Consider the following 25,088-nt stretch of genomic DNA (forward strand, 5'->3'; position numbering starts at 1 on the left):
TTACATTTGTCTTCACACTGTAAAGTAGAGCAAGTATATGAAAGAATATTCTCAATATAAACTAAAGTAGCATTGTTGAAGGCAAGACAAATAGAGATAATAATGTTTCCTTCAACTTGCTAGTATTCTCATATCGCAGGAATATACAAAAATAAAAAATAAAAAATTGATGACGTTTAGATTCTTATTTATTTAATTAATTCTCATTCTCTGTATGAAAATTAATTCTAATTCTCCAGATGAAAATGATATCCACCCTCCCTAATTTATAGCTCATTTAAGAAAAACGGCATATTTCAAAAAAATCATATGACATAGGCTTAATTGTAGTAATATGTTTGTGTGACTATCTGTGTCTAGTTAATCTCGATGAAAACCTGAAACTTAATGAGTACTACTATATAATTGAATTTGACTTTTTGGTATATAAAAAGTATAGCAACTAATAGGCTGGATTGCTCGAAATATAGATGAGGTGGGCACAGTCCTATATATCCTACGGAGTACTTATTTTATGGTTAAGTCGTAGTAGTATAGTACTCCCTCCGTTCCGTTTTAGCAGTTCCATTGACTTTTCTGCCATCTTTTTGTAAAAATGATAAAAAAATAGTTAAAGTGGAAAAATGGTAAAGTAATAGAGACAATATGTAGATAAAACTTTTCTCTATATTATTCTTTTTCTTAATTTATCATTTCTCCTCTTTAACCATTTTTTATAATTTTTATAAAAAGATGGCAGAAAAGTCAATGGAACTGCTAAAGCGGGACGGATGGAGTACTAGTTTATATTAATATTTTACGAGTGTAGGCATGCATTTATCATAATAAAACTAATTATCAATACCACATCCAATTGGAATATCAAATAAGCTTAATTTTTGTTATAATAAAGAGAAAAAAAGGCCTCTGCTAGTATAGATAGTCGGACAAAATCGTAACAGAACAATTTTCAATCAATACATCAAAATAAAGCTTCCTATAATCCAATAACTAAATCCAAGAAAAAGGGGACTTCTCATATAATCAAGTTGACACAAACACATCAGCAAACAAAACTATTAGCAATATCCTATTAGGGTTGGGGGAAAATACCGAAAAAATGATATATCGCTCGTATCGTATTGAAAAATATCGAAAAATTATCGAATTTTCGATACGATACGATATCGTATCGTAAGTTTTCGATACGATAACGATATGAATTTCCTTATATCGCGATATATCGTTTTATATCGAAAATACGATATATATCGAAAATTTTCGATATATCGATATATATCGATATTTAACGATATATCGAAATATCGATACAATAACGATATGAAATTTTTTATATCAAAACTTTCGATACGATCGATATTTTCGATACGATACACGATACAACGTTTTCGATACGATATATCGTATCGACCCACCCCTATATCCTATAACTAAAATATGAAAGCAGAACATGGAAGCATTGCTAACTTGCCAAACAAAAAAAAAGGGAAAAGATAGCAACTAGGTTAATCCCTTGAATCATTTATCAACGAAAGGGGGAACTTGAACACCTGCTTTAATCCGGATCTAATAGGAAAATAGTACAGTAACTCGCAGAACTATAGTATATGTCTTCTATTGCTTTTCTGTTCTTATTATACCACCGTTTTTGAAAAATAGAAATATTTGAAATGACATGAGTTTTAATATACAATTGGAAAAAAAAAATGGTAAAGTAAGAGAGAAAAAGAAAAAAAAGTAATATATGAGAGAGGAAGCGGATAAAAGTGAAAATAGAGTTAATGAATTGTGAAGTCCACTTAATAAAATAGAAAATTTATAAAGTTTCTGTTTAGAAAAGAAATAATTTCTAGTTTTAAAAGACGGAAAAAGAATAAGATTGATAGATTGAATGAGATATTAAAATTAAATGGACCGAGAGAAAAGTGGGTAATGTGTCCAATCGCCAAAATGATAGACACGCAACAGATCATTACACTACTATGATTACATCTTTTAATTAATAAATCAACTGTTAATGTTCGAAGGTTACGTGCATGAAAATACGCCGATCACACTAAAAATGAAGAAAAATAAACTAATGAAAGATCGGGCACCACGACTACGAATTAAGCAAACTAAGAAATCAAATTTGAATTTCGGTCAGTAACAAATAACAATGCAATACTCACTCCGTTCCACTAGAAATGAAACATTTATTGCTTTTTGGCATGAGATTTTATGCAGTAAACTTGTAACAACCTAAATCTATAATGAGATATTCTAGGACGATTCATCTTGCTTGCTTCCAAGTTAGATCTCTATCATAAATTTTGTTAGATTAGATAGAGTGTTTCGATTTATGAGTATACGCCATGTCACATAGTACTTGTGTCACCTACGAAATTCTATGTAATGATATTTTAAAGGATAAAACATATACAAAAGTAAAAGTTTTCCACATGCTATCATCTTTTACTGGAAAAAGTGAAAGATATTTGATTCTTAAATCACTCCAGTTGAATATCTACAAAAATAATATTTCCTCATGAATCGTTTTTTAATATCTTTGACAAGTAGATTACGTGGATTCACATCCTTGTCTCAATTTCATCTATTGATAATCGGAGCCATTTGGAAATGATGCTGCGATTTATATGCTATAAAATTTTGTATAATTTACAATTTCAAATGCGTCGAATATAATTGTGAAAAAAAATTCAGTATAAAGAGTTCTAAAATTTTCCAATTTTCCCATAGTTATAATTACCTAAACTTGTTGAACTAAGGTAGTTAGAGTCCAGTTGTGCCACTCATATATCTTGTGAGCTCTAAAAAATCTAAGTATATAAATCTTCTTTTTATCCACTTGTCGACATAATATATTTACTTTTCCATATTTTTTAAGGATTTTCTTATTCTTGTTATATACTCCAGTATTTACATATCGAATGACAAAAAGAAAAAATTTAAGGGAGTAACACACTGGACATAAAAATAAATTTAATACAGTACTTAAAAGAAAAAAGAATACCATAAAAAAAATCACGTATTTACGAAAGTATAATTATGAGTTGGCTAACTGTGTGGGTGTGACATTAAAATAAATAAATAAAAGTTTGATTTGATTTGTGAATGTGAGCCTTGTTTTCTTAAATTCAGTTGGCAAAGAGGAGAAGATTAAAATCGCTCACAGTATTAACCGTAACTGTTAGTATTTCTTAATTCAATGATAAATTATAAAACAAAAACCTCAATTTATATCTCAATTATATATATAAATACTGGTGAGGGTGATGTAAAACAGAATATGGTTAGGACAGCATGACTTGACATGATATAATACGTACAGTTGTTTTAGTATTAATTAGCTTTAAGTAGTTGAGAGGATCAAAAGATGGGAAGTGGGAATATACTAAAACAATTATTAATGTTACTTTCGTATGTGTTTAATTTGTTGAATGAGAATTGATAAGCCATGGGTAAAGAACTCTATAATAATGTCTTGTATATACACGTAACCATGTGCTGCATGTGTAGGCAATTATTCGATTTAATCCTAGACTATTTAGTTTGTACCAAGAATATTACTACGAACTTTAATAATATTCGCACAATACTTAAAATAATTATTAATATTGTACCAAAACTATCCTTACTTTTAAATTATGTATTTTCAACATTATTATTACGCTTTACCATTACCTACTTAAGATTCACAGTTGACTTTTAATTTATTAATTTTAGTCAGTTTTTTATTTAGTTTAAATTTAGACACTAACATATTAAATTATTTAATTATGCATTTTATTCAAATTATTAAAATACTTTGTTTATTGAGATCATTTTAAAATGGAGTAAATTAATTTTTGATTTAACTAAAATTATTAGTACGTTATAAAACCAAAATTACTATATGGTAAAACCTAAATTATCACTCCCTATTAGTACTATTTTACTCAAATCGTATATATTTCAAATTAACTTAAATTAAATACTTTATGATTTAGTTATAAGCAAATTTAAAATTGTCTCATTAGGATTCTGTTACTTTAACAATTTGAATAAGATATATAAATGATAAACCAAAGAATTAATCTGGGTAATGACAGTATTTTATAAGAAAATACTAAGATACTGACCAAAACCAAATTCCAAATGTAAGATATCGACATTGATAGTTACTTAGTTAGGTCGGTCAGAACTTTATCAATTTCCGCATATTCTATGTTTAGGTAAATTTAGGATGATTGTATTTGGTATTTTATGTTTATATTAAATAAGTTGACATTTCGAACACTTAATATTTATACACGTCCTTTCACACATATTCAAGTACAGTGGGCAATGATCTACATTTCATATCATCATTCAATGAAACAAATAAATAGGGCAGCGTAGCAATTGCTTTAATAAATGTGTTAAATACATTAATCAATTGCTACAAATGCCAGCTCATCAAATCTCAAATCGGATCACGACACGTACTAAGTACTAACACAATTGTATGTCGAATTCATCGAAATAAATTAGATTGAGACACATTTATATATAGTGATGATACATGTATATTTCAAAAATGAATAATAGTACAATAAAAAGAAATCTAATTAAATTATAAAAAAAGAGTGAGTATCCCAAGTTTATGGGATTGTTAGGTAAGAAATCGGTTAAGACACAATAACTATAGTAATCTAGTCCCAACCCTACAAGCCTTAGGCACCACACAAAATCTATGAACAAGAGAGCTTCAACATCACAAGTATCGCCTATGTTTCATGACTTACATGATTAATTTCTGACATATTATTTAATGTTTGCTCTGAACAAAGTGATCTCATTAATCCTAGAGAAATCTAATGTCAAAGTTGTACACAATGAATTAATGGGAACAAAAAAAAGAAAAAAAAAGTAGTAGAGTAATTGAGATGATGATGATGAAAGCAAATAGACTTCATAAAAGGATTAGGACGGTTACACTAAGTCGTCCACATCTCTCAACTACAATCTGTAATCCACTAACTACAAGTTTAGAACTCCCATAAAAGCTTAATGTCTGTGCACCCAACCATCTCAATTTCTTCTCACTCACATTTAATTTTCTTTGATTTTGTGGTGCCAACCCCCAGCTGTCAACTGTTTAATGAGTTATATCTCGGCATAGATCATAAAATAATCTGTTAGTTTCTGCATATTGTCAATGTTTCAGTAGGTTCAATTACTGTGGAATTCAAGAAAAAAAAGAAGAGGAATTGTCTATATATATATGTACGTGTGTAATAAGGCCTCTATAGCTTTGAGACTTCAAGGAAAAGGTGAAATGATATTTGGGAAAATGTACTTGTATATTAAATGTACTTGTTTCCTTGTTACAGTCCAAGATTCATTTATTACAATCCTCCAAGATTCATTTTTTTTCAAATGTTATTTTCAGACAGCAAACATGGCAAGTGAGAAAGATTGCAGTGTTTCATGTAGGAATGAAGCTTCTTTGTTTTCTTGGCCATGGGAGAATTTGGGTACTTTAAAGGTAAGAACTTTTCATTTCTGCAAGAATTTCACTGTTTATGATTATTGTCAAGAGTTTGATTTTTGTGTTTTTTTTTTATCTATTTGAGCAGTATTTGTTGTATGCTCCATTAGTTGCAAATGCCCTTTATGCTATCTATAGAGGTGAGATCAAGAATGAAGCTTGGTGCTTGCATATTCTCATCTTATTTGGGGCTAGAGCCCTTGTTCATCAGCTTTGGGGGAGCTATTCTAGCATGCTTTTCCTTAATCGAAATCGAAGAATCGATCAAAAAGGCTTGGAATTCAAGCAAATCGATGCAGAATGGCATTGGTATAATACAATTCTATCAAATTAGGATAAATTTGGTTTCTTGTGCTTAAATCTTGAATCTTGATCATGCAACAGGGACAATTTCTTGATGCTTCAAATGATTGCTGCTTCATTACTGTGCTTGAGTTTGCCTTTATCCGATTTTCCCATCTTCGATTCGAGGGGGTTTTTGTGGTGCCTAATTCTCCACATAGGAATCTCAGAGCCACTGTATTACTGGCTGCATAGGTTGTTACATTCCCCTGCTTTCTTCCAAGACTATCACTGGCTCCACCATAGCTCAAGAGTTCTCCATCCTTTCACATGTTAGTAAGCATACGAGACAAGCTGCGTTGCTCGTGTCCTTTATCTTTGATTTTATCAAGAATGAAAATGTATGTGGCTGATTTGTGCTTGTCTGCAGCTGGACATGCTACATTCTTGGAACATCTGCTGCTTTGTGTAGTTGTAGGAATCCCGACTTTGGGAACGATCTATATAGGATACGGGTCGATAAGCTTGATGTATGGTTATCTTTTGGCCTTCGATTTTCTTCAGTGTTTGGCTCATTGCAATGTTGAAGTTTTCCCCAGCAAATTGTTTGATAATTTCCCACTGCTCAAGCATATCATTCGTACACCTACGTAAGTCCATCATGTTTTCTTTGTTGAATCCTTGCACATTTTGAGCTTCATAGTCTTGCTTGTCTGATCAAAACCATTTTCATGCTCTTGCTGCAGATACCACAGTCTTCACCACACCGACATGGCGACTAATTTCTGCCTCTTTATGCCCTTCTACGACAATTTATGGAAGACGACGAACGCCCAATCATGGGAGCTCCAACGAGAGATAAGTTCAAGAAAAAGTGAGGTTTCTTTTTTATCACAAAAAGTAAATGAACACTTTTATCAAAAATAGTTCTTTAGAACTCAGAAAAAGTGGAAATTTGCAGAGAGCAGAGTAGCAGATTTTGTGTTTCTTGCACACGTCGTTGATGTTATATCAGCGTTACACTCTCCTTTCGTTTTCCGATCATTCAGCTCAATGCCTTTCACTATAAAGCCCTTCTTGTTTCCAATGTGGCCTTTTACCTATTTGGTGATGCTTGTTATGTGGGCAAAGGCTAAAACATTCTTGTTCAGCCTTTACTGTCTCAGAGGTAAACTGCATGAGACATGGATCGTCCCGAGATTCGGTTTTCAGGTGAATTTTGGTCCCCCTAATATACATATTTCAATATTGGCATTTGGCAAAGATTAAGGAAAGTCCCCTGATGTTTTTTTCAATTATTTTTGGCAGTATTTCTTACCTTTTGCAACAAAAGGCATAAATAATCAGATAGAAGATGCTATCCTTAAAGCAGATAGGCTCGGAGTTAAGGTTATTAGTCTTGCTGCACTAAATAAGGTGAGCCTTGTCCTAACGTTGGCCTCGTCTCTTGACATCGTGGACACAAGGGTGATACATTTGTTGTTTTGATAGAACGAGAGCCTTAATGGAGGAGGGACGCTCTTTACCACCAAGCATCCCAACCTCAGAGTCAGAGTGGTTCATGGCAACACCCTCACAGCGGCTGTGATCCTACATGAGATTCCTAATGATGTAGACGAAGTTTTCCTAACCGGTGCTACCTCTAAACTTGGGAGAGCCATCGCTCTCTACCTTGCTCGTCGCAAGGTTAAAGTCTTGGTAAGTACACAATCACATTTTTGTACATAGATCAGCTAATGAGGCCATTAGCTTCTTACTATAAGCTCATTATTGGTCCTAGAAACCCGTCGTCTTTAAACTGAAAAACATGTCTGAACGCAGATGCTGACGCTGTCGACAGAGAGATTTTGCAAGATTCAGAAAGAAGCACCAATAGACTGCCAAAGACACTTAGTTCAAGTCACTAAGTACCAGGCAGCACAACAGTGTAAGGTGATTCTTGGTCCAACTCAACTCTAGAATTTTACATGAATTCAACCTCGTACTGATCATTCCAGAATCTTCTAGACATGGATAATCGGAAAGTGGACGACGCCTAGAGAGCAGTACTGGGCTCCATCAGGAACACATTTCCACCAGTTTGTGGTTCCTCCCATCATCCCTTTTAGAAGGGACTGCACTTATGGGAAGCTGGCAGCAATGAGGCTGCCTGATGATGTCGAAGGGCTCGGATCATGCGAGGTATGCACCTGAGAACACGTAAAACACGATCATTCTTGAACCTTTTACTACTGTCCTAACACTAAAAACTTACCTTTGTTTTTAAGTATACAATGGGAAGAGGTGTGGTGCACGCTTGTCATGCAGGAGGAGTTGTACATTTTCTTGAAGGGTGGAAGCATCACGAGGTTGGGGCGATCAACGTCGATCAGATTGATATTGTGTGGGAGGCGGCACTTAGACATGGCCTGAAGCCATTGTAGAATATGCCAAGACTGAAGAATTATGTACACATACAAACAAGAATTGTATGCTATACCAGTGGAATATGTAGCATACTACTCACTTTTCCACTTTTTTTTTTTGGTTTCTTTCTTTCTCATGATTTTTCTACCCATGCTTTCTTTTCTGGTATTCTTTTCCCAAATAAAAGTGGAATTACAGGGTAAAAGATTATATACACGATCAAAATGTGATATATCAAAGTCTTATTTCACATGACATGTTTATATTAGACTCTTACTTGAAGTTATTATTAGTGTAACTCATGGTTTTAAGTAAAGTACAAATTTTGATACAACCTATTTCAAGAATCGGTTAGTTATAAACCTTAGATCCTCAAATTAAGGAGAAAGAGCCCTCCTCCATTCGTCATCAACCTACACTTGTGCTCAATTCACACACCTTACTCACTCCACTATACATATAAATACACTCCTCAATTCATCATTACTCATCATCACCTCTCTCTATTTCCCACAAGCAAAACAAGAAGATGAAAATGAGTGTTATTCCCTCTTTCATGATCTTGATTCTCCTTCTGTTGATCCATAGAAGCAATGGGTTTGACATCACCCAAATCCTGAACCAATACCCGGATTTCAGCAACTTCAACAGCTACCTCACACAGACCAACCTAGCGAGCGCCATCAACAGCCGCAACACGATCACCGTCCTGGTCGTGGACAACGCCAACATTGCCTCCCTTTCGGGCAAATCACCCGAGGCCATCAAGAACATCCTCAGCGTACACGTCATCCTCGATTACTACGATGTCGCCAAGCTCCAACAGCTTGCGGCCACCTCACCCCTCCCCACCACCTTGTTCCAGAGCAGCGGCCTCGCTCTAGGCCAGCAAGGCTTCTTGAACGTGACTCACCCGAGTGCAGCCAGCGTTACATTCGGCTCTGCCATGCCCGGCTCCACCCAAAGCTCCGCCCTTGTCAAGTCTGTCACCTCAGAGCCTTACAGCATATCAGTTCTCCAAATCAGCAGTCCCATCATTCCCCAAGGCATTGATGCTGTCAAAACCTCAGCCCCCGCGGCTACCACTGCCGCCACGGCCACTCCCCCACCCCCAGCACCCGCCACTGCCAACGCCACCACCACCACCACCACCACTCCCCCACCCCCAGCACCCGCCACTGCCAACGCCACCACCACCGCCACTCCCCCTCCCCCAGCACCCGCCACTGCCAACGCCACCACCACCACTCCCCCTCCCCCAGCACCCGCCACTGCCAATGCCACCACCACCACTCCCCCACCCGCCAATGCCACTGCCACAGCCACTCCTCCACCCGCCAATGCCACGGTCACGGCCCCACCAACCAAGGCAACCCCTCCAACTAAGGCTGCTGCCCCAACCAAGGCTGCTGCCCCAACAAAGGCGGCTGCGCCAACAAAGGCGGCTGCTCCAACAAAGGCGGCTGCGCCAACCAAGGCTGCTGCCCCAACCGTGGGGGCCACTCCATCTGCTGCCCCCGGCTCTGCCTCGTCCCCTGCTGCATCGGCCGATGATACTCCAGCATCAGATGAATCGGGTTCGAGCGAACCTGCAGCCAAGGGTGCAGCAGCGGCGCTCGAAATTGGCGTGGCCGTGGTATGCACAATGGCGTTGTCCACCCTCCACCTAGCATCAACAATTTGAGAAAAGAGTGGAAATTTTGAAAGGATTTTGTAGAGTTGTTAGCACATACATACTACATAATTTTGTCGGATCATTATAGGAGGCGGGCAACCCCTCAACTACAATAAGTCATTGAAAGATGCAAATCTTTCCTTGATGAAATGAAATTGACAATAATCAGCCTTTTTTAACTTGTGTTTCCCTTTGTATTTCGATATACTATACTATGCTTGCTTGCATGCATTTTTTTGAGCATAACACTGTCCATTAGGTGGAAAATCTGATACACCCAAAACAAAATTATAGCAAGTGTGATAGGATGCAAATTGCAAATCATCCACTTTCAACTATGAAATTAAGTGTAACCAAACTAAACTTTATCTCGTACCTACTACTAATTAAGTTAATCTTGACAAAATAATTAATTAAAGTTCAAACTTGAGTTCAGAAATACTATCGGCTATCTAGTCTAATTACATAAAATTACACTAGTACATCTTAATCTTGCAGGACTATATCTTCGTCAAAGGGAAATTAATTATTGAAATAATGAAATGGGATTAACAATATTTACGCTGAACCGGAACCGGAACCGCCTCCTTCCTACACGGGCCGGTTACGATTCTTACCTTTGATGAACTGTAACCACCTATTTCGAATTGCAACTACCAATTTTTCTACCGTGTGGATAGATAAGGCTTTCATGTGCAAGGTATAACTATATTTTCATAGTAATAGTTTTCATTAAACCAATTACAATCCTTTTAATCACACCTAAAGAAATTCGTTTTAAACCAGTCTTACTTTCATATTAAGGGAAGTTTCGTTTAATATCGTAAAATCGAACAAATAAAAGAGTATTTGATTATAATAAAAAGTGTTATTTGATTTTCAGAAAGCCTTGTTTATTTTCATGAAAAATATAATGAAAATGTAATTATAGAATGTGTAAAAAATATTTTGTTTTAAAAAAATTCTTATATGGTGTAAATAAAAGTTTTTTTTTTATTTATATTTTTTATATTGCAAACATCTATAAGCAGCTCAATCGATTAGTTAATACTGATTTTGCTTTATACACTTAGTTTATTGTAATATCTTCAAAGTTGTTATTAACATAGTAAGTTTATAAATTATGGAAAAATTAAAGTTTGATATGTTGTTTTATTCAAATATTTGCAGTTAAATCGATTAACAAGTTAGAATTTAGATGTTATGCAATTTTGAAGAATTATCGGTGTCAATAATAACTTGTGAAATGTTTGTATAAAAAAGTTCAAAACAAATACGAGTACTATATAAAACAAAATAGATATGGCTGACGCAGCTTTAATAAGATGTATTCCAATAGGCAATAGATGTTCTTAATCAAAAGATCAAGCCAATCTATATATTAAGCCATTGCTAGCATTTGAAATATTAAGATTGTTAAATATTAAGCGCTTGACATTTGAAACTTTAAGATTGTTAAATATTGAGAAAATTACTAGTAATAAAATTCAAGAAATTCCACAAAATAAATACTACTCCTACAACCTAGTACAACAAAAGCAATGTAAAATTGAAGAAAATCTATTTTAAGAAATGAGAAGTTATACCAATTCTTAGACCACCACCTCCCAACCAAGCATCTCCAGCTTTTAAGGAGAGCGAACCTTTCTCCTACAAAACACCTATACTCATGCTCACATACTCATATACAAATACCATTTCCTCCCACTCTTCACTTCCATAACATTATTCATCACTCCTCTCTCAAAATGAACATGAAGATGGCTCTCCCCCTCTCTCTCCTTCTCTCTCTCCTCACCATCTCACTCCACACTGCCAACGCCCACGACATCACCCAACTCCTCAACCAATACCCCGAGTTCGCCACCTTCAACAGCTACCTCACCCAGACCAACCTGGCCGCCGAGATCAACGCCCGCAACACCATCACCCTCCTCGTACTCGACAACGGGAGCCTCTCCCCCCTCTCCGGGAAGCCCGTGGAGCTCATCCGGAGCATCCTCTCCGTGCACATCCTCCTCGACTACTACGATGCCCCGAGACTGCAGACTCAGGCCACCAGCCGCAACCTCATGACCACCCTCTTCCAGACCACCGGCCTCGCCCGCGGCCAGCAGGGCTTCGTCAGTGTGTCCAGCCCCGCAGTCGGCAGCTTTGCCTTCGGCTCAGCCATGCCCGGATCGCCACTCGACTCGAGCCTGGTCAAATCTGTTCTCCTAGAGCCTTACAACATCTCAATTCTCCAAGTGAGCAGTGCTATCATACCTCAGGGGATTGATGGCTCCAAAACTTCGTCTCCGCCGGTCACATCCCCTCCCGCCGTTGCAACCCCTCCTGCTCTAGCCACGGCCGCTGCAACCCCTCCTCTTCTAGCAACCGTTGCTGGAACCCCTCCGCCTCCAGCCACCGCCGCTGCAACCCCTCCGCCAACCACTTTACCTTCTCTACCGATACCGCCACCACTAGCAAGCTTGCTTCCGATCCCATCAACGCCTCCACCAACACCGAGCGCAGCCACTGTCCCAGCCCTGGCTCCACCAACACCAAGCACAGCTGCTCCCCTTCCATCTACCGCCGCGCCAAAGGCGAGCACTGCTCCCGTCGCAGCTGCAACCACACCAACGCCGAGCAAGGCCCCTTTACCTTCAAAGGTCCCGGCACCAGTTCCTTCCAGGTCATCTGCAGCACCAGTCACAGCACCAACAGCAAAGGCCCCTGTTTCAGCTTTGGCTCCAGGTGCAGAGGGACCGTCATCAGAGGTTGGAGGAGCAACTGCAGCCGGAGGTACACCAGCAGCGAAGAGCGCGGCCACACCTCTTGAGTACGGCCTTGGTCTCGTGTTTACAATGGTGCTGTCCAGCATTTACCTGGCATCAACAGTTTGATACAGCAACCAGTATCGAAATGTTTAACTTTTACGACTCTGTTTTTTCAAGAGTTGTTCGGATCTGTCATGAGGTGGGGAGCCCCTCAACTAGAATAAGTCATTGAAAGAGTTGTAATTCTTCCCTTGATAGCATTCACAATAATCAACTTCTCTCAACAATGTATACTGTCAAATTCATTCCTCTAGCTAAAGTGGGAAGATTTCAATGTAAAATTAACATTGACAAAATAAAAGTGGACTACAGGTGATCATCAACATGGCATATTATACATATTGCACAAGTTTATCGGTACAACTTTTCGTGGCTGACTGCTGTGACAAATATATAAAAGTTTAAGAGCTAAGCTGCAAGAACCTTTGTGCCATGGGATGCTTAGCCTCGGAGAGGCGATCAGGTTTCAAGATTTCAACAATCTCCCCATCTACAACAAGGCACACCACATCGGCAATCCTCTGTATCTGTTTGATGCTGTGAGATACTATAACGATTGTCATTTCCTGTTCTTTCTTCAGTCTCACCAGAGCATTTTCTATGTTCTCGGTTGAAATCGGATCCAATGCGCTCGTTGGCTCGTCAAGCAGCAAAACCTTCATAGACAAAAGGGGTTTTCCAGATTAAATAGCAGACCAATTATCTCAAGCACAATGCACTTGAGAGTTACTAGAAGCTTGTTTGAGGTCACCTCTGGCTCGTTAGCTAAAGTTCTTGCGAGAGCAACCCTTTGCGCCTGACCAACAGATAGCTCTCCGCCAGACTTGTTGTAGAAAGAGGAATCGAGATCTGAAAGAGCCAATAACTTGTATACCTCATTGTCGTTTAGTTTGTTTCCCTTTAACTGTGGTCCATAACGCACGTTGTCTGCAACAGTTCCTGCAACAAGTTCACTCCATTTTACTCGATATGCAACAGAACAAGGAGCGTATGAGTTACCAATACTACGTGGAACTTAGAACAAAGCATGCCACTGAACCACGTTACTCAAATACTTAACATATCTAGAGCTAAAAAGCTAGCTTTTAACAAGAACTGTGACAGTAGACTTCACGTTCAGTGCACTCATTGCAATAACCGAACAGCGTCAGGCTGAAAAGCAGCCTTCCCCTTGCTTTCTTTCTAAATGGATCAAAACACACAAAAACTAATCAAGTTTTATGATCATCTAGCTAATTCACTGCCAACTCTAAGCAATTCTCATTGATACAAAGATATTTACCTTCAAACAGCACAGGAAGCTGGAACAGCATACCAACTTTTCGACGAAGGCTGAGAACATCAAGCTGACAGATATCCACACCATCCAAGAACACTGTAGCAGAGGCAGGCTCCCATAACCGGTTGAGGCTGCGAAGAAATGTGGATTTCCCGCTGCCACTCGGCCCGATCACCCCCATGATCAGTCCTTTGGGAATGTCTAGGTTGAGTTTGTTCAGTATTCTTACACCCTTGTCAGAAACCCTTGTCAGATCCCTCACCTCTATTTTCATTTCAGGAGAGTGCCCATCTACCAAACCTAGCAGGCGCTCTCCTCCTCCATCCACTGCATCAATTCACAATACATTCAAGAACAATTTAAAGAATCCAAGAAAAAGAAATCTTTCATCATTTCAGAGTTGTAGTACAAGATTATCCACAAATTCTAGAACAAGAAATGAATATTATTTCAAATTTTGATCTTTATTTAATTCCTTGGCAGATAAACTCACCTAGAGGCCTAATACACAGACAGTTAAGCACACTTTCATTACACAAACAGATTGAAATTACTATAATGATAGTAAGAATTTCATCAACATTACACTGGTAACAGATATTACTGTTCACTAATCTACCAAAAAAAAAAAAGAAATTCTACAAACCAGTTTATTTTTTAGCATTCGAGTGTAGCAGAATTAGTTACTCTAGTGGTAAGAAACAGTGAAGCTTAAATCATCGAAAATTCAGAAAGTGGGGATGGATGAAATGTAACCTTCAAAAGCTGCTTCCATTTGCTGAAGCAGAGAGTTTGTAGGAGAAAGATTGGGTTTTTTTTCGGTGTCTTTAAAGAATCGTGTAGCCAAAAAAGTAGAGGTTCAGTAGAAACCTTCCTGAGATGAACAAGAAAAATGAGTGGGCACTGGGTAGGGAATCAAGAACTGGACAGCAGTTTAGTGTGTAACGACTACTACTTTGGCAAAATAATGAATTACGATTTTTTTTTAATTAAAAAAGTTTGGACCTATAGATGTGTAGGAAGATATTGCACCTCATCCTATTTTAAAAACACTTTACTAGCGTGTACTGCTTCTCAATTTACTACTACTAATTAACTTGTCAATATGCATATTACAATTACATAAATTTTGTGCGTATAAAAAGTCGTTTGGTAAAAGCTTGATTGAGTTCAACCCAACTTGAGAATTTATATAGTTTGTACAAAAGTTTAAGCTTATTTGATTTGACATATATGTTTGATTGTTGGACGAAATGCAACTAAATTATTAAGAAAGTGCTTAGTGATTTAGAGATATAATGTCTCCAAGCCATAATACACTTATGTCTCTTTGACATAAGATTAATTCAAATATGGACTAATATACCCTAATTGGATTATACATGCCAAATCAAATTAGATATATATCCGTATTGATTTTAGCTAAATTGTAATATTCTGTTTTCATTAATGCATTAAATTAGACATTATTTTTACAAATATTAGGCATATTTTTATATTTTATTAAGTAGTAGTATTAGGAAGCTAGTATATTTTATTACTATATTATATTTATATCTTAATTATATTCGTAATGTGCTTTGTATAAGTTTGATTTTCTTTCTATTTTTAATACTTTTTATATACCATTAGTTAGTTTGTATTTTAATTTTTATATAAGATATACTCCATATTTTGTATTTTATTTTTTATTTTGTGATTATAATATTGTTAGTTTTACATAATATGACTTGTTTTCTTAATTGTGCTATAAAATAAGTAACTATTTTAATTTTATAATATGTATGACTTTGAAGTTGAATATTATGGTGATAATAACTCAATTTTTTTTAATTTTAAAAATAGTAAATAATAAATGAGTTAATAACATATGATTATATTTTTTTTTATTAAGATATGACTATAGCGTTTCAAAAATGAAGAATTAAATGAAATTAAATTTGGGATTGTAAAGAATTACAATAAAATCTATCACAAACTTAATTTATACCAATAAATCAAAAGTGTGAACAAATTTCTGCAAATAAAAAGGGTACTAATTGTAGTGGACGGACCAAAATTTATATGTCCGAAAGAGCAAATATTAAATTTTTATTTTTTGTAAAATTATTAAAGCATTTGATTTTTTAATATTTTAAAATTGTTTGTTTTATTATTTTTCATATTAATGGAAAATAGCTAAAAATTGATAAACTTTTACTTATACATTCATTAATTTATTTTTCCAGCAAATTAGAAAAATAAATAAATCAACTATGTATAAAAATTATTCCCTTAGACAAATAATCTTCGAACTTATCTAGGAACAATCCTTATCTTCCATATATATAGTTCCCATAATGAAGTCATCTTATTTAAATCATACGTAATTAATACCCCTTATTCAAATTTTCCACTTTCTAGATGCAGGGGCAAAAAAGAATCTTTATAAATTATAAATTTTATTAAAAATAAAATATAATGTAATATTACTATTTAACCCTCATTATGGCATTATAGCTTGGAGACATTATATCTCTAAAACATTTTCCCAAGGGAGTATAGTTAACAGTACAAAATAATGAAATATATAAAAAAGATTAGATCAAATAAATATAATACTATTAAATAACATCTTCTAGATTTATGCAATAAATTAGAGCGTGCTAACACCAAATTAAATTTTAATATTGTATGGAAATAAATATTCATCAAATTTTTTCCGAATTTTACTACTACTACTGCAACATATTTTGAGAATGCGTAACTAATAGTAATAGTTATGACTATGCTCTAATAAAGCCTAATTCAAATCTGACTTGTTAAGAAAAGCCTCAACTCGAATATGAGCCCGACATGCTACATTCAAATTTAACTACGACGACTCACGACACGAACTCATTAACGATACGATTTAATATGTGTTGATACGACACTATAATTACACGATAACGATCAGAACCCGATTAACACGATCAAAACTAAGTACATGACTAAACATGATTTATATGATAAAACTCATCTACACGTTTTAAACTTGATTTATACGAATTTAGTGAATAAAAGTAAAGGTTAATTAAGTTGGGAATAAAAATAATAATGTTATTTTTAATGGGTTATCCGACCTCAATTCAACTCAAAATTATCAAGTTCTTAACGGGTGAATCCGATAAGGACCCAAACCCAATAAGGATTGACCCAAATTCATTAAAATAAGTATAAAAATATATTTACAAAAAAGAATTAGGTGATCTTTTCCAATTTTGTTTACCTTTTGATCATTTTGTGAAATGACAACTATTGGATAGAAAAAAGGCAGCTCTTATTAAGTAAGCAATAGTGGCTTCTCAAATAAGATTAACATTTATATATACCCACAACTAATTGAATCTGCATTTTAGTGGACTAATTATCTAATATTTTGATTTTTTTTATTGCAGTCAGCAACGAAGCTGAACCACGGCAACCATACGCCGGCGACGACCAGCTCCAACGGCGGCGGCTAGGCAGTGCAGACCCACCAAAATCCAACGCAAAACCTCCGATTTCCCCCCCTCAAATCCGTCCTTCGCGTCCTCTCAGCCTCCCTAAAATGGCGTCTCCAGCCGCCACTTCAAAGATCTGATCTTTACCTGCCGAAGAAGAAGAACATCAGAGGAAACAGAAAGAGAGCTGACGCCGGCGACGTGGCTGTGCAGGCGGGATGAGGCGGCGCTACAAACGGGACAACCGCCGAGGCTGTACGGAAGGAGAGCTGGCGAGCTGTGCTCTGGCCGGAGAGATGATTTCTGCCGCCGATTAGAGAGAGAGAGATACGGAGGGTAGGCCGCATTTAGGGTTTAATAATGGTTGGACTTTAGTCTAATATATTTAGTGGGCTTTTTGGAGTATAATTTTGATTTTAAATAATGGTATAAAATTATGCAATTTATAGCAGGGGTACATTTTTTTTAATAGAATATAGTTTTTTTAATTTAAGTGTCGTACTCTATTATTATATTCATGCTAACTTTTAATTTGAAATTCTAATTTATTGGACTTTACATTTTTCGAATTATTTTTTGAAATAAGTAACTATATATAAGTGTTAATCTGAAATGTTTCACTGAGAGTGGGTTGAGAGGAGTACAATTGTACAAATATTTTTTTTGTTGTTGTTTATAATATTACAAATACTTATTTTAATTAGTTTTTATCTGTAAATATATTTTTATGCTTATTTATTCTCTATTCTTTATTTTAAGTTAATATATCTTCATTATTTAAAAATCTTTTATCTTGTGTATAGCACAAGTGTTAACACTAGTTGTACTAATTTCAAAAGTTGAAAATAGAAAGTGATATTTTGTTGGAGTTGAATGATTATGGGCTGCATGTGGCCTTTGTCAATCGTCGTTTATATTTAAAAGAGTGAACTACGTGAATGATACCTGATCTTTCACTTTCGCACATAAATGTAACCTGATCTTTATTTTATATCGTTTTTGGTACCCTATGACAAAAATAACCCTAGGTACCAAACATGTGATTTTTTTGATATGGAGGATATTTTTGAAAATTTCAATTAAATAAAACCAAATATGTGATTATTTTTTCTTCTTTTCTTATTTCTTTTTTTCATCTTTAGTTTATTCTTCTTTCTTTTTTCTTCATTTTCTTATTTCTTTTTAGTATTTTATCTTCCTTTCTTCTTTCTTTTTCTTCATAGTATATATTTCCTCTTTTTTCTTTTTCTTCATAGTATATATTTTCTTTTAGTATCTAATTGCAATTCATAATATAAATCAATAACAAAACACCTAATTAAATTAATTATTTAAAGTAATTAAATTAATTAAATATTTTTAATTAAATTATTTATACTCATTTTAGGGTTGAAACACCTAACTAAAAATATTTACTCTTTATCATTATGAATACAATTCACAATTTTAAATTTTGATTAAGGCTATATTGATTAGTTATAAATTTAATATAAAATTATTATTATTATTATTATTATTATTTATTAATTACTACTAGTTTTTACTTTTATAACAATAATATAATTATAGTAATTAAATATAATTACAACTATAATTATGATAATTATGATTAAGTATATTTAAATAATAATAAAAAATAAATTAATTATTAATTTATAACATCAAAATAATAATATTAATATTGATTAATAATAATAGTGTAAAGAGTGAGGAGAATGAGAGAAGATATTATAATATCACTTTTGGTACTAGTTTTGTCAATACCTAAAATATCCTTTAGGATACAAATGGAAAAATGAATTTGTTTAAATGGTATTTTGGGGTGAAAATTGCATCAGGTACCAAAAATGTGATTTATAGATACCAAAAACGATATAAAATAAAGATCAAGTACCATTTATGTGTGAAAGTGAAAGATCAGGTACCATTTATGTAGTGCACTCTATTTAAAAAGGGTGCATCGATCGTGTCAAGATTTCAAATATGTGGTCATCGAGTACATAAATAGAGAATAGAATTTTGTTATTGATTACTTCCGCAGAGGAGTTAATATTTGGAAACATCCCAAATGGATAGATTAGATGATTTTGTTAGAAAAGGAAAAGATATTAACTTGGAGGACAAGAAACACATTAGCTTGGTGCCTAAGAAATATATTAGCTTGGTGCCCAAGAATACTTGGAGCACAAGTTCCACCATATTTACTTGTTTGTAATCCCTATTTAAAGGGTGCTTTATACAATGAAATTATCATCATATTCTACACAATTGTTTCTTCCCCTCTTCCTTTCCACAATGTTTTCTGCACCATTTAACATGGTACCAGAGCAGGACTCAGAAAATTTTTATCACAGTCCCTAACCTTTCTCGACCTTAAGCCAAATCTGCAGAAAACCATTCAAAACAAACCATGTCAGATGAAAAAAATCCATCCCAATCGGATGAAATTGCTCGGCAAATTGCCGAAATCATGAGCAAAAGTCTTGCCATGATGATACCATCAACACCCAAACCAGAGAACATAGAAAATCCACCAGAAAAATCCATTGTGTACAAAATCGATACACAACCCCTCCACATCGGAGGAAGCAAATTGAATGGAGAAAATTACTCTGAATGGGTTGTCCTAATGAAGACGGCTATAAGCGGCAGGGGAATGGTTTCTCACGTAACCGGAGTGCCACCTCCCCCGCCACAAACCGATCCAGCCTTTCCGCAATGGCAACAAGCTGATCACTGCGTGTTCACATGGCTCACACAGAATATCGAACCTCGGTTGATCAGCCGAGTGTTGAAACAACCGACAACCAAACACATATGGGATGCGTTGGCTATCACGTACGGGAGCGGAGGAGATAAACTCCAAATATACGATTTGCATATCAAAGCCAGCATGGTGAAACAAGGAAGCCAATCGTTAGAGGAGACATGGAGTACCCTACAAGATTTGTGGATGTCAATAGATCAGAAACGGACAAATCCTATGAAGTACCCGGAGGACATGGAAATACATGATAATTGGATCCAAGAACAGAGACTCTATACGTTTCTGACTGCAATAGACGGCAAATATGAAACAACCAAAAGGGAGATAGTTAAAATGGAGCCACTTCCCTCGGTTGACCTTGCCTACAATCTGATCAAACAAGAAGAGACACGGTCTCAAGTGTTACAGTCAGGAGCCGGAGCCACAACAGAAGGCATCGGAGCAGGACTTGTCGTCCGAGGAGGATCGCACCAGCACGGCAGCGGCTCCAGGGGCGGCGGCAATCGCGGTAGAGGAGGCGGCTGGAACCGGCGGAACAATGATGAAGACAAATCGAAGCTTGTTTGTTCTTATTGTAAGAAGAAGAAGCACACGAAAGAATCGTGCTTCGAATTGATCGGATTTCCCGATTGGTGGGAGGAGAAACACGGCAAGAACTCATCCGCATTGCCACCATTCGCGCCACCACGCGCTCCCTGGAACCGCGGCGGCCACGGCGGCCACGCTGCTGCAGTTATCGGAGGGCAACCGAGAGACGGAGGAAATTACCCTATCGCCACCGCCGAAGGAAACAGGGAAGCTGCTCAGACTCGGGGCGGCGACAGGGGAGCAATCGGTGCTGCTCAGCCGACGGGTCAGATGGGAGCCGCCAACTTCGCCGGAGGAACGGTGGTGTCGAATTGGTCAGAGGAGGAATTTGGGGGAGATGAAGAAACAACGGCGACAGATAACGTAGGGTTTGTGGGTTCTTTGGTTAAAGAACCCCAAACTTTACATAAATCCTATTTTTCACCCCAGCAATACAATAAATTACTTAATGTACCCCATTTATTGCCTAATGACCCCTATTCTCTTGTGTTGTGCGAATCTGACCCCGAACTAAGTAATTTCCCTATTAGTACCCCGATTGTGTGTAAAAATAGATTTCAGCCCCTAGAAAACACTGGAATTGCATGTCAGGTGTCTAGTGGATATGAGAAAAACGATAGATGGATATTTGATTGTGGGGCGACTGATACGATAACTTATGATGCTTCAGATCTTACAGGGATTCAAAAACCTCAAAAATCCCATATTCAGACAGCTAATGGAGAGTTTACAAAAGTTGAGGGGGCGGGAACTGTGAAAATATCACCTACCCTTCAATTATTTAACTGTCTTTACATTCCTTCGTTGTCTCATAAATTGTTGTCTATTAGCCATGTCACGAAGGAATTAAATTGCACCTTATTGATGCAACCTCATTTCTGTCTGCTGCAGGATATCCAAACCGGGGAAATAATTGGACGTGGCACTGAACATGATGGATTGTACTATGTAGATGAGATAACTCAAAAAGGGACCGCCATGCTAACTCACGGGTCTGCCAATAGGAAGGCTTGGCTTTGGCATCGATGCTTGGGACATCCTTCTATCGGTTACTTAAAATTATTGTTTCCTAATTTTGTTTCTAAACATGATGAGTATTGTGAAACCTGTTTTTTGGCTAAAAGCCACCGAACCTCTTATCCTTTGAATAATACTCGTGTTGATCTTCCTTTTTCATTAATTCACTCTGATGTTTAGGGCCCCACACCTTTTACTGGGGGGGCAGGATCTTAAATACTACTTAGTTTTTGTTGATGACTGCACTCGCATGACTTGGGTATATTTCATGAAACAAAAATCTGAGGTTTATATACATTTTTCATACTTTTTTAACCTTATCAAAACTCAGTACCAGTCTTCTATAAAAATCTTGAAATCAGATAATGGGAGGGAATTCGTTAATTCAGCATGAAACAATTTTTTCAAGAAAATGGTCTGATTCATCAAACCAGTTGTGCCTACACTCCTGAACAGAATGGTGTAGTCGAAAGAAAAAACCGTTCCCTCCTAGAAATGACCCGCTCTATGCTCATTGAATCAAAAGCCCCAAAACACTTCTGGCCCGAAGCCATTGCCACCTCAGCCTATCTCTTGAACAGATTACCCACAAGTATCCTCAAACACCAAACACCACTCCAAGACCTATCCTCATTCACCAAAATTCCACCACCTTTAACTCTTGAACCGCGAGTCTTTGGGTGCTCCGTTTTTGTTCATACCCCAAAACATGAACGAACCAAACTTTCTCCTTGTGCAATTAAGTGTGTCTTCGTGGGATATGGGATAAACCAAAAGGGGTATAGGTGCTTTGATCCTAAAACCAATTGAATGTTTGTTACGATGAATTTCAATTTCCTTGAAACCGAATACTTTTATACCCACCTTAGCAGTCAGGGAAGGATCCGCTAAGTTGGATATCAGCGCCGATGCCAACGCCAAGTAATCCCGAAGTGGGCCTAACAGAGGCGGCAGTAAGCGATTTCGCTGAGCAAGTCTCTGAAGTAGGACAGTTCGTTCCTGAAGGTGACACTCAACCAACTACTTCCCCGTTGAGGCTATCCAATGTAAGTCTATCCAATGTAAGTATTGATAACCATGTTCCTCCAATTTCCTTTACTACTGATGGTGTAAGTGTAGAGGAAGAAGAAGGCCCTGTTGTGGAAAACACAGATGGAAACACTAGTGAAGAAGTCGAAGGGATTGACCCCGACACAGGGGGGTACATTCTTCCACATCGGGAGAACAGAGGAGTTCCACTAAAAAGATATACACCTGAGAGGATTAACAGGAAGGCTCGCTACTCTGTTGCTTGCCTAGTTACGAGCCATATGTCAGAAATGGCTCAAGCATTTGAGAAGGCACTGTATGAGGAGGAAGAGATCCCACAGTCATGGGAAGAGGCTATGCGGCATAAGCACTAGAGAGAGGCAATGCAAAAAGAAATAGATGCACTGATCCGGAACAACACTTGGGAAACGTGCATCTTACCTAATGGGAAGCGACCTGTAGGATGCCGATGGGTCTTCACTATCAAGAGGAGACCAGACGGCTCAGTTGAGAGGTACAAAGCACGGCTAGTCGCGAATGGATATACTCAGACATATGGGGTAGATTATTCAGAAACTTTCTCCCCAGTAGCCAAGATGAACACAATTCGAGTCTTATTGTCTGTGGCGGCAAATAAAGATTGGCCACTGCATCAATTCGATGTGACGAATGCCTTTCTTCATGATGAGCTAAAAAAAGAAGAATAGGTGTATATGGAGGCCCCTCCAGGATTCGCAGCAGACTTCAAGATAGGGGAAGGATGTAGGCTGAGGAAAACTTTATATGGGTTGAAGCAGTCCCCAAGAGTATGGTTTGGGAAATTCGTCGGGGCAATGATTAGTTATGGATATAAACAGAGCAACTCCGATCATACTCTCTTTTTGAAGAAGAAAGGAGATAAAATCACTTGCTTAATCATATATGTCGATGACATGATTATCACAGGTGACGACTTGGAAGAGATTGAGAGCTTGAAGAGGAATCTGTTTCGGGAGTTTGAGATGAAGGACTTAGGGGATCTCAAATATTTTCTTGGGATCGAGGTGTTAAGATCACAGAAAGGGATTTTTTTGAGACAGAGAAAATACATCCTAGACATCCTTGTAGAAACGGGTCTCCTAGAGTGTAAACCGACAGATACGCCTATAGCGGTTAATCATGGATTGCAAATTAATGATAAAGCCGAGTTGACCGATCGAAGTCGATATCAGCGACTAGTTGGAAAGCTTATCTACTTATCGCATACTAGGCTAGACATTGCCTATGCCGTAGGGGTCGTGAGTCAGTTCATGCATAAACCACAGACGAACCATATGGAAGCAGCGCTCAGGATTTGCCGATATCTGAAAGGGACAACAGGAAATGGAGTGTTGTTCTCTAAGAGTGATAATCTTGGCATTCATGGGTACACCGATGATGATTGGGCGGGGAATCCTAATGATAGAAGGTCAACCGTCGGGTACTTTATCTTTGTTGGAGGTAACTTGGTGACTTGGAGAAGTAAAAAGCAGAAAGTAGTCGCCCTCTCTAGTGCTGAGGCAGAGTTTCGTGGAATCAAAAGTGGACTGACTGAGATAATGTGGCTAAGAAGACTGATGAAGGAACTCAGCTTAGCTCATAGCAGAAAGTGTCGACTATACTGTGACAACAAGGCCGCAATAAGCATCTCAGAGAATCCAGTTCAACATGATCGAACCAAACATGTTGAGGTGGATAGACACTTTATTAAGGAAAACATTGAAGGAGGCATTGTAGAGTTGCCATTTGTTCGCTCAGAAGATCAGCTTGCTGACATTTTGACAAAGGCAGTCAACAAGAGGGTTTTTGAAGATGCTCTTTGCAAATTGAGTATTGGAGACCCCACTACTCAATTTGAGGGGGAGTGTTAGAAAAGGAAAAGATATTAACTTGGAGGACAAGAAACAGATTAGCTTGGTGCCTAAGAAATATATTAGCCCAAGAATACTTGGAGCACAAGTACCACCATATTTACTTGTTTGTAATCCCTATTTAAAGGGTGCTTTATACAATGAAATTATCATCCTATTCTACACAATTGTTTCTTCCCCTCTTCCTTTCCACAATGTTTTCTGCACCATTTAACAGATTCTTATCTTGGTTATTTCACGATATCCAAGATTAATTAACCACTTTCTTTACCAAAAATATAAATAAATATAAAGCAAAACATGTTAATTATATCTCCTCCTTCTTTGGGGAGGTTCAGTTGACATATTTACAGTTATAAGT

The 25,088-nt window shown here is 36.8% G+C and overlaps 5 protein-coding genes across 5 annotated transcripts; 4 read left to right on the forward strand and 1 right to left on the reverse strand.

The window, feature by feature from the left end:
• Positions 1 to 4,923: 4,923 nt before the first annotated feature.
• On the forward strand, positions 4,924 to 8,455 carry LOC125188371 (very-long-chain aldehyde decarbonylase CER3-like). The gene is made up of 12 exons (XM_048085169.2): positions 4,924 to 5,294; positions 5,414 to 5,509; positions 5,601 to 5,821; positions 5,897 to 6,126; positions 6,225 to 6,444; positions 6,541 to 6,668; positions 6,756 to 7,006; positions 7,103 to 7,210; positions 7,286 to 7,492; positions 7,616 to 7,726; positions 7,802 to 7,975; positions 8,062 to 8,455. The coding sequence occupies exons 2-12, from the start codon at positions 5,423 to 5,425 to the stop codon at positions 8,215 to 8,217; spliced, it is 1,893 nt and encodes a 630-aa protein (XP_047941126.1). The 5' UTR covers positions 4,924 to 5,294; positions 5,414 to 5,422; the 3' UTR covers positions 8,218 to 8,455.
• Positions 8,456 to 8,542: 87 nt separating this feature from the next.
• LOC125189333 (uncharacterized) lies at positions 8,543 to 10,054 on the forward strand. The gene has a single exon (XM_048086620.2). It carries the CDS (start codon positions 8,730 to 8,732, stop codon positions 9,882 to 9,884), a length of 1,155 nt encoding a protein of 384 aa, XP_047942577.1. The 5' UTR covers positions 8,543 to 8,729; the 3' UTR covers positions 9,885 to 10,054.
• Positions 10,055 to 11,391: 1,337 nt separating this feature from the next.
• On the forward strand, positions 11,392 to 12,921 carry LOC125189332 (uncharacterized). The gene has a single exon (XM_048086619.2). It carries the CDS (start codon positions 11,624 to 11,626, stop codon positions 12,758 to 12,760), a length of 1,137 nt encoding a protein of 378 aa, XP_047942576.2. The 5' UTR covers positions 11,392 to 11,623; the 3' UTR covers positions 12,761 to 12,921.
• Positions 12,922 to 12,960: 39 nt separating this feature from the next.
• ABCI17 (non-intrinsic ABC protein 3) lies at positions 12,961 to 14,905 on the reverse strand. The gene is made up of 4 exons (XM_048085171.2): positions 14,730 to 14,905; positions 13,977 to 14,300; positions 13,446 to 13,633; positions 12,961 to 13,350 (listed from the first exon to the last, which is right to left on the reverse strand). Exons 1-4 carry the CDS (start codon positions 14,746 to 14,748, stop codon positions 13,096 to 13,098), a joined length of 786 nt encoding a protein of 261 aa, XP_047941128.1. The 5' UTR covers positions 14,749 to 14,905; the 3' UTR covers positions 12,961 to 13,095.
• Positions 14,906 to 19,847: 4,942 nt separating this feature from the next.
• On the forward strand, positions 19,848 to 23,212 carry LOC148926845 (uncharacterized). Its single transcript, XM_089059268.1, has 4 exons — positions 19,848 to 21,155; positions 21,384 to 21,545; positions 21,684 to 21,740; positions 22,682 to 23,212. The coding sequence occupies exons 1-4, from the start codon at positions 19,848 to 19,850 to the stop codon at positions 23,210 to 23,212; spliced, it is 2,058 nt and encodes a 685-aa protein (XP_088915394.1).
• The last annotated feature ends 1,876 nt before the right edge of the window (positions 23,213 to 25,088 follow it).

The sequence above is a fragment of the Salvia hispanica genome, chromosome 5 (assembly GCF_029641045.1).
Source record: "Salvia hispanica isolate PSC_SH4W2 chromosome 5, Shi_PSC_v1, whole genome shotgun sequence".
Taxonomy (NCBI): Eukaryota; Viridiplantae; Streptophyta; class Magnoliopsida; order Lamiales; family Lamiaceae; genus Salvia; species Salvia hispanica.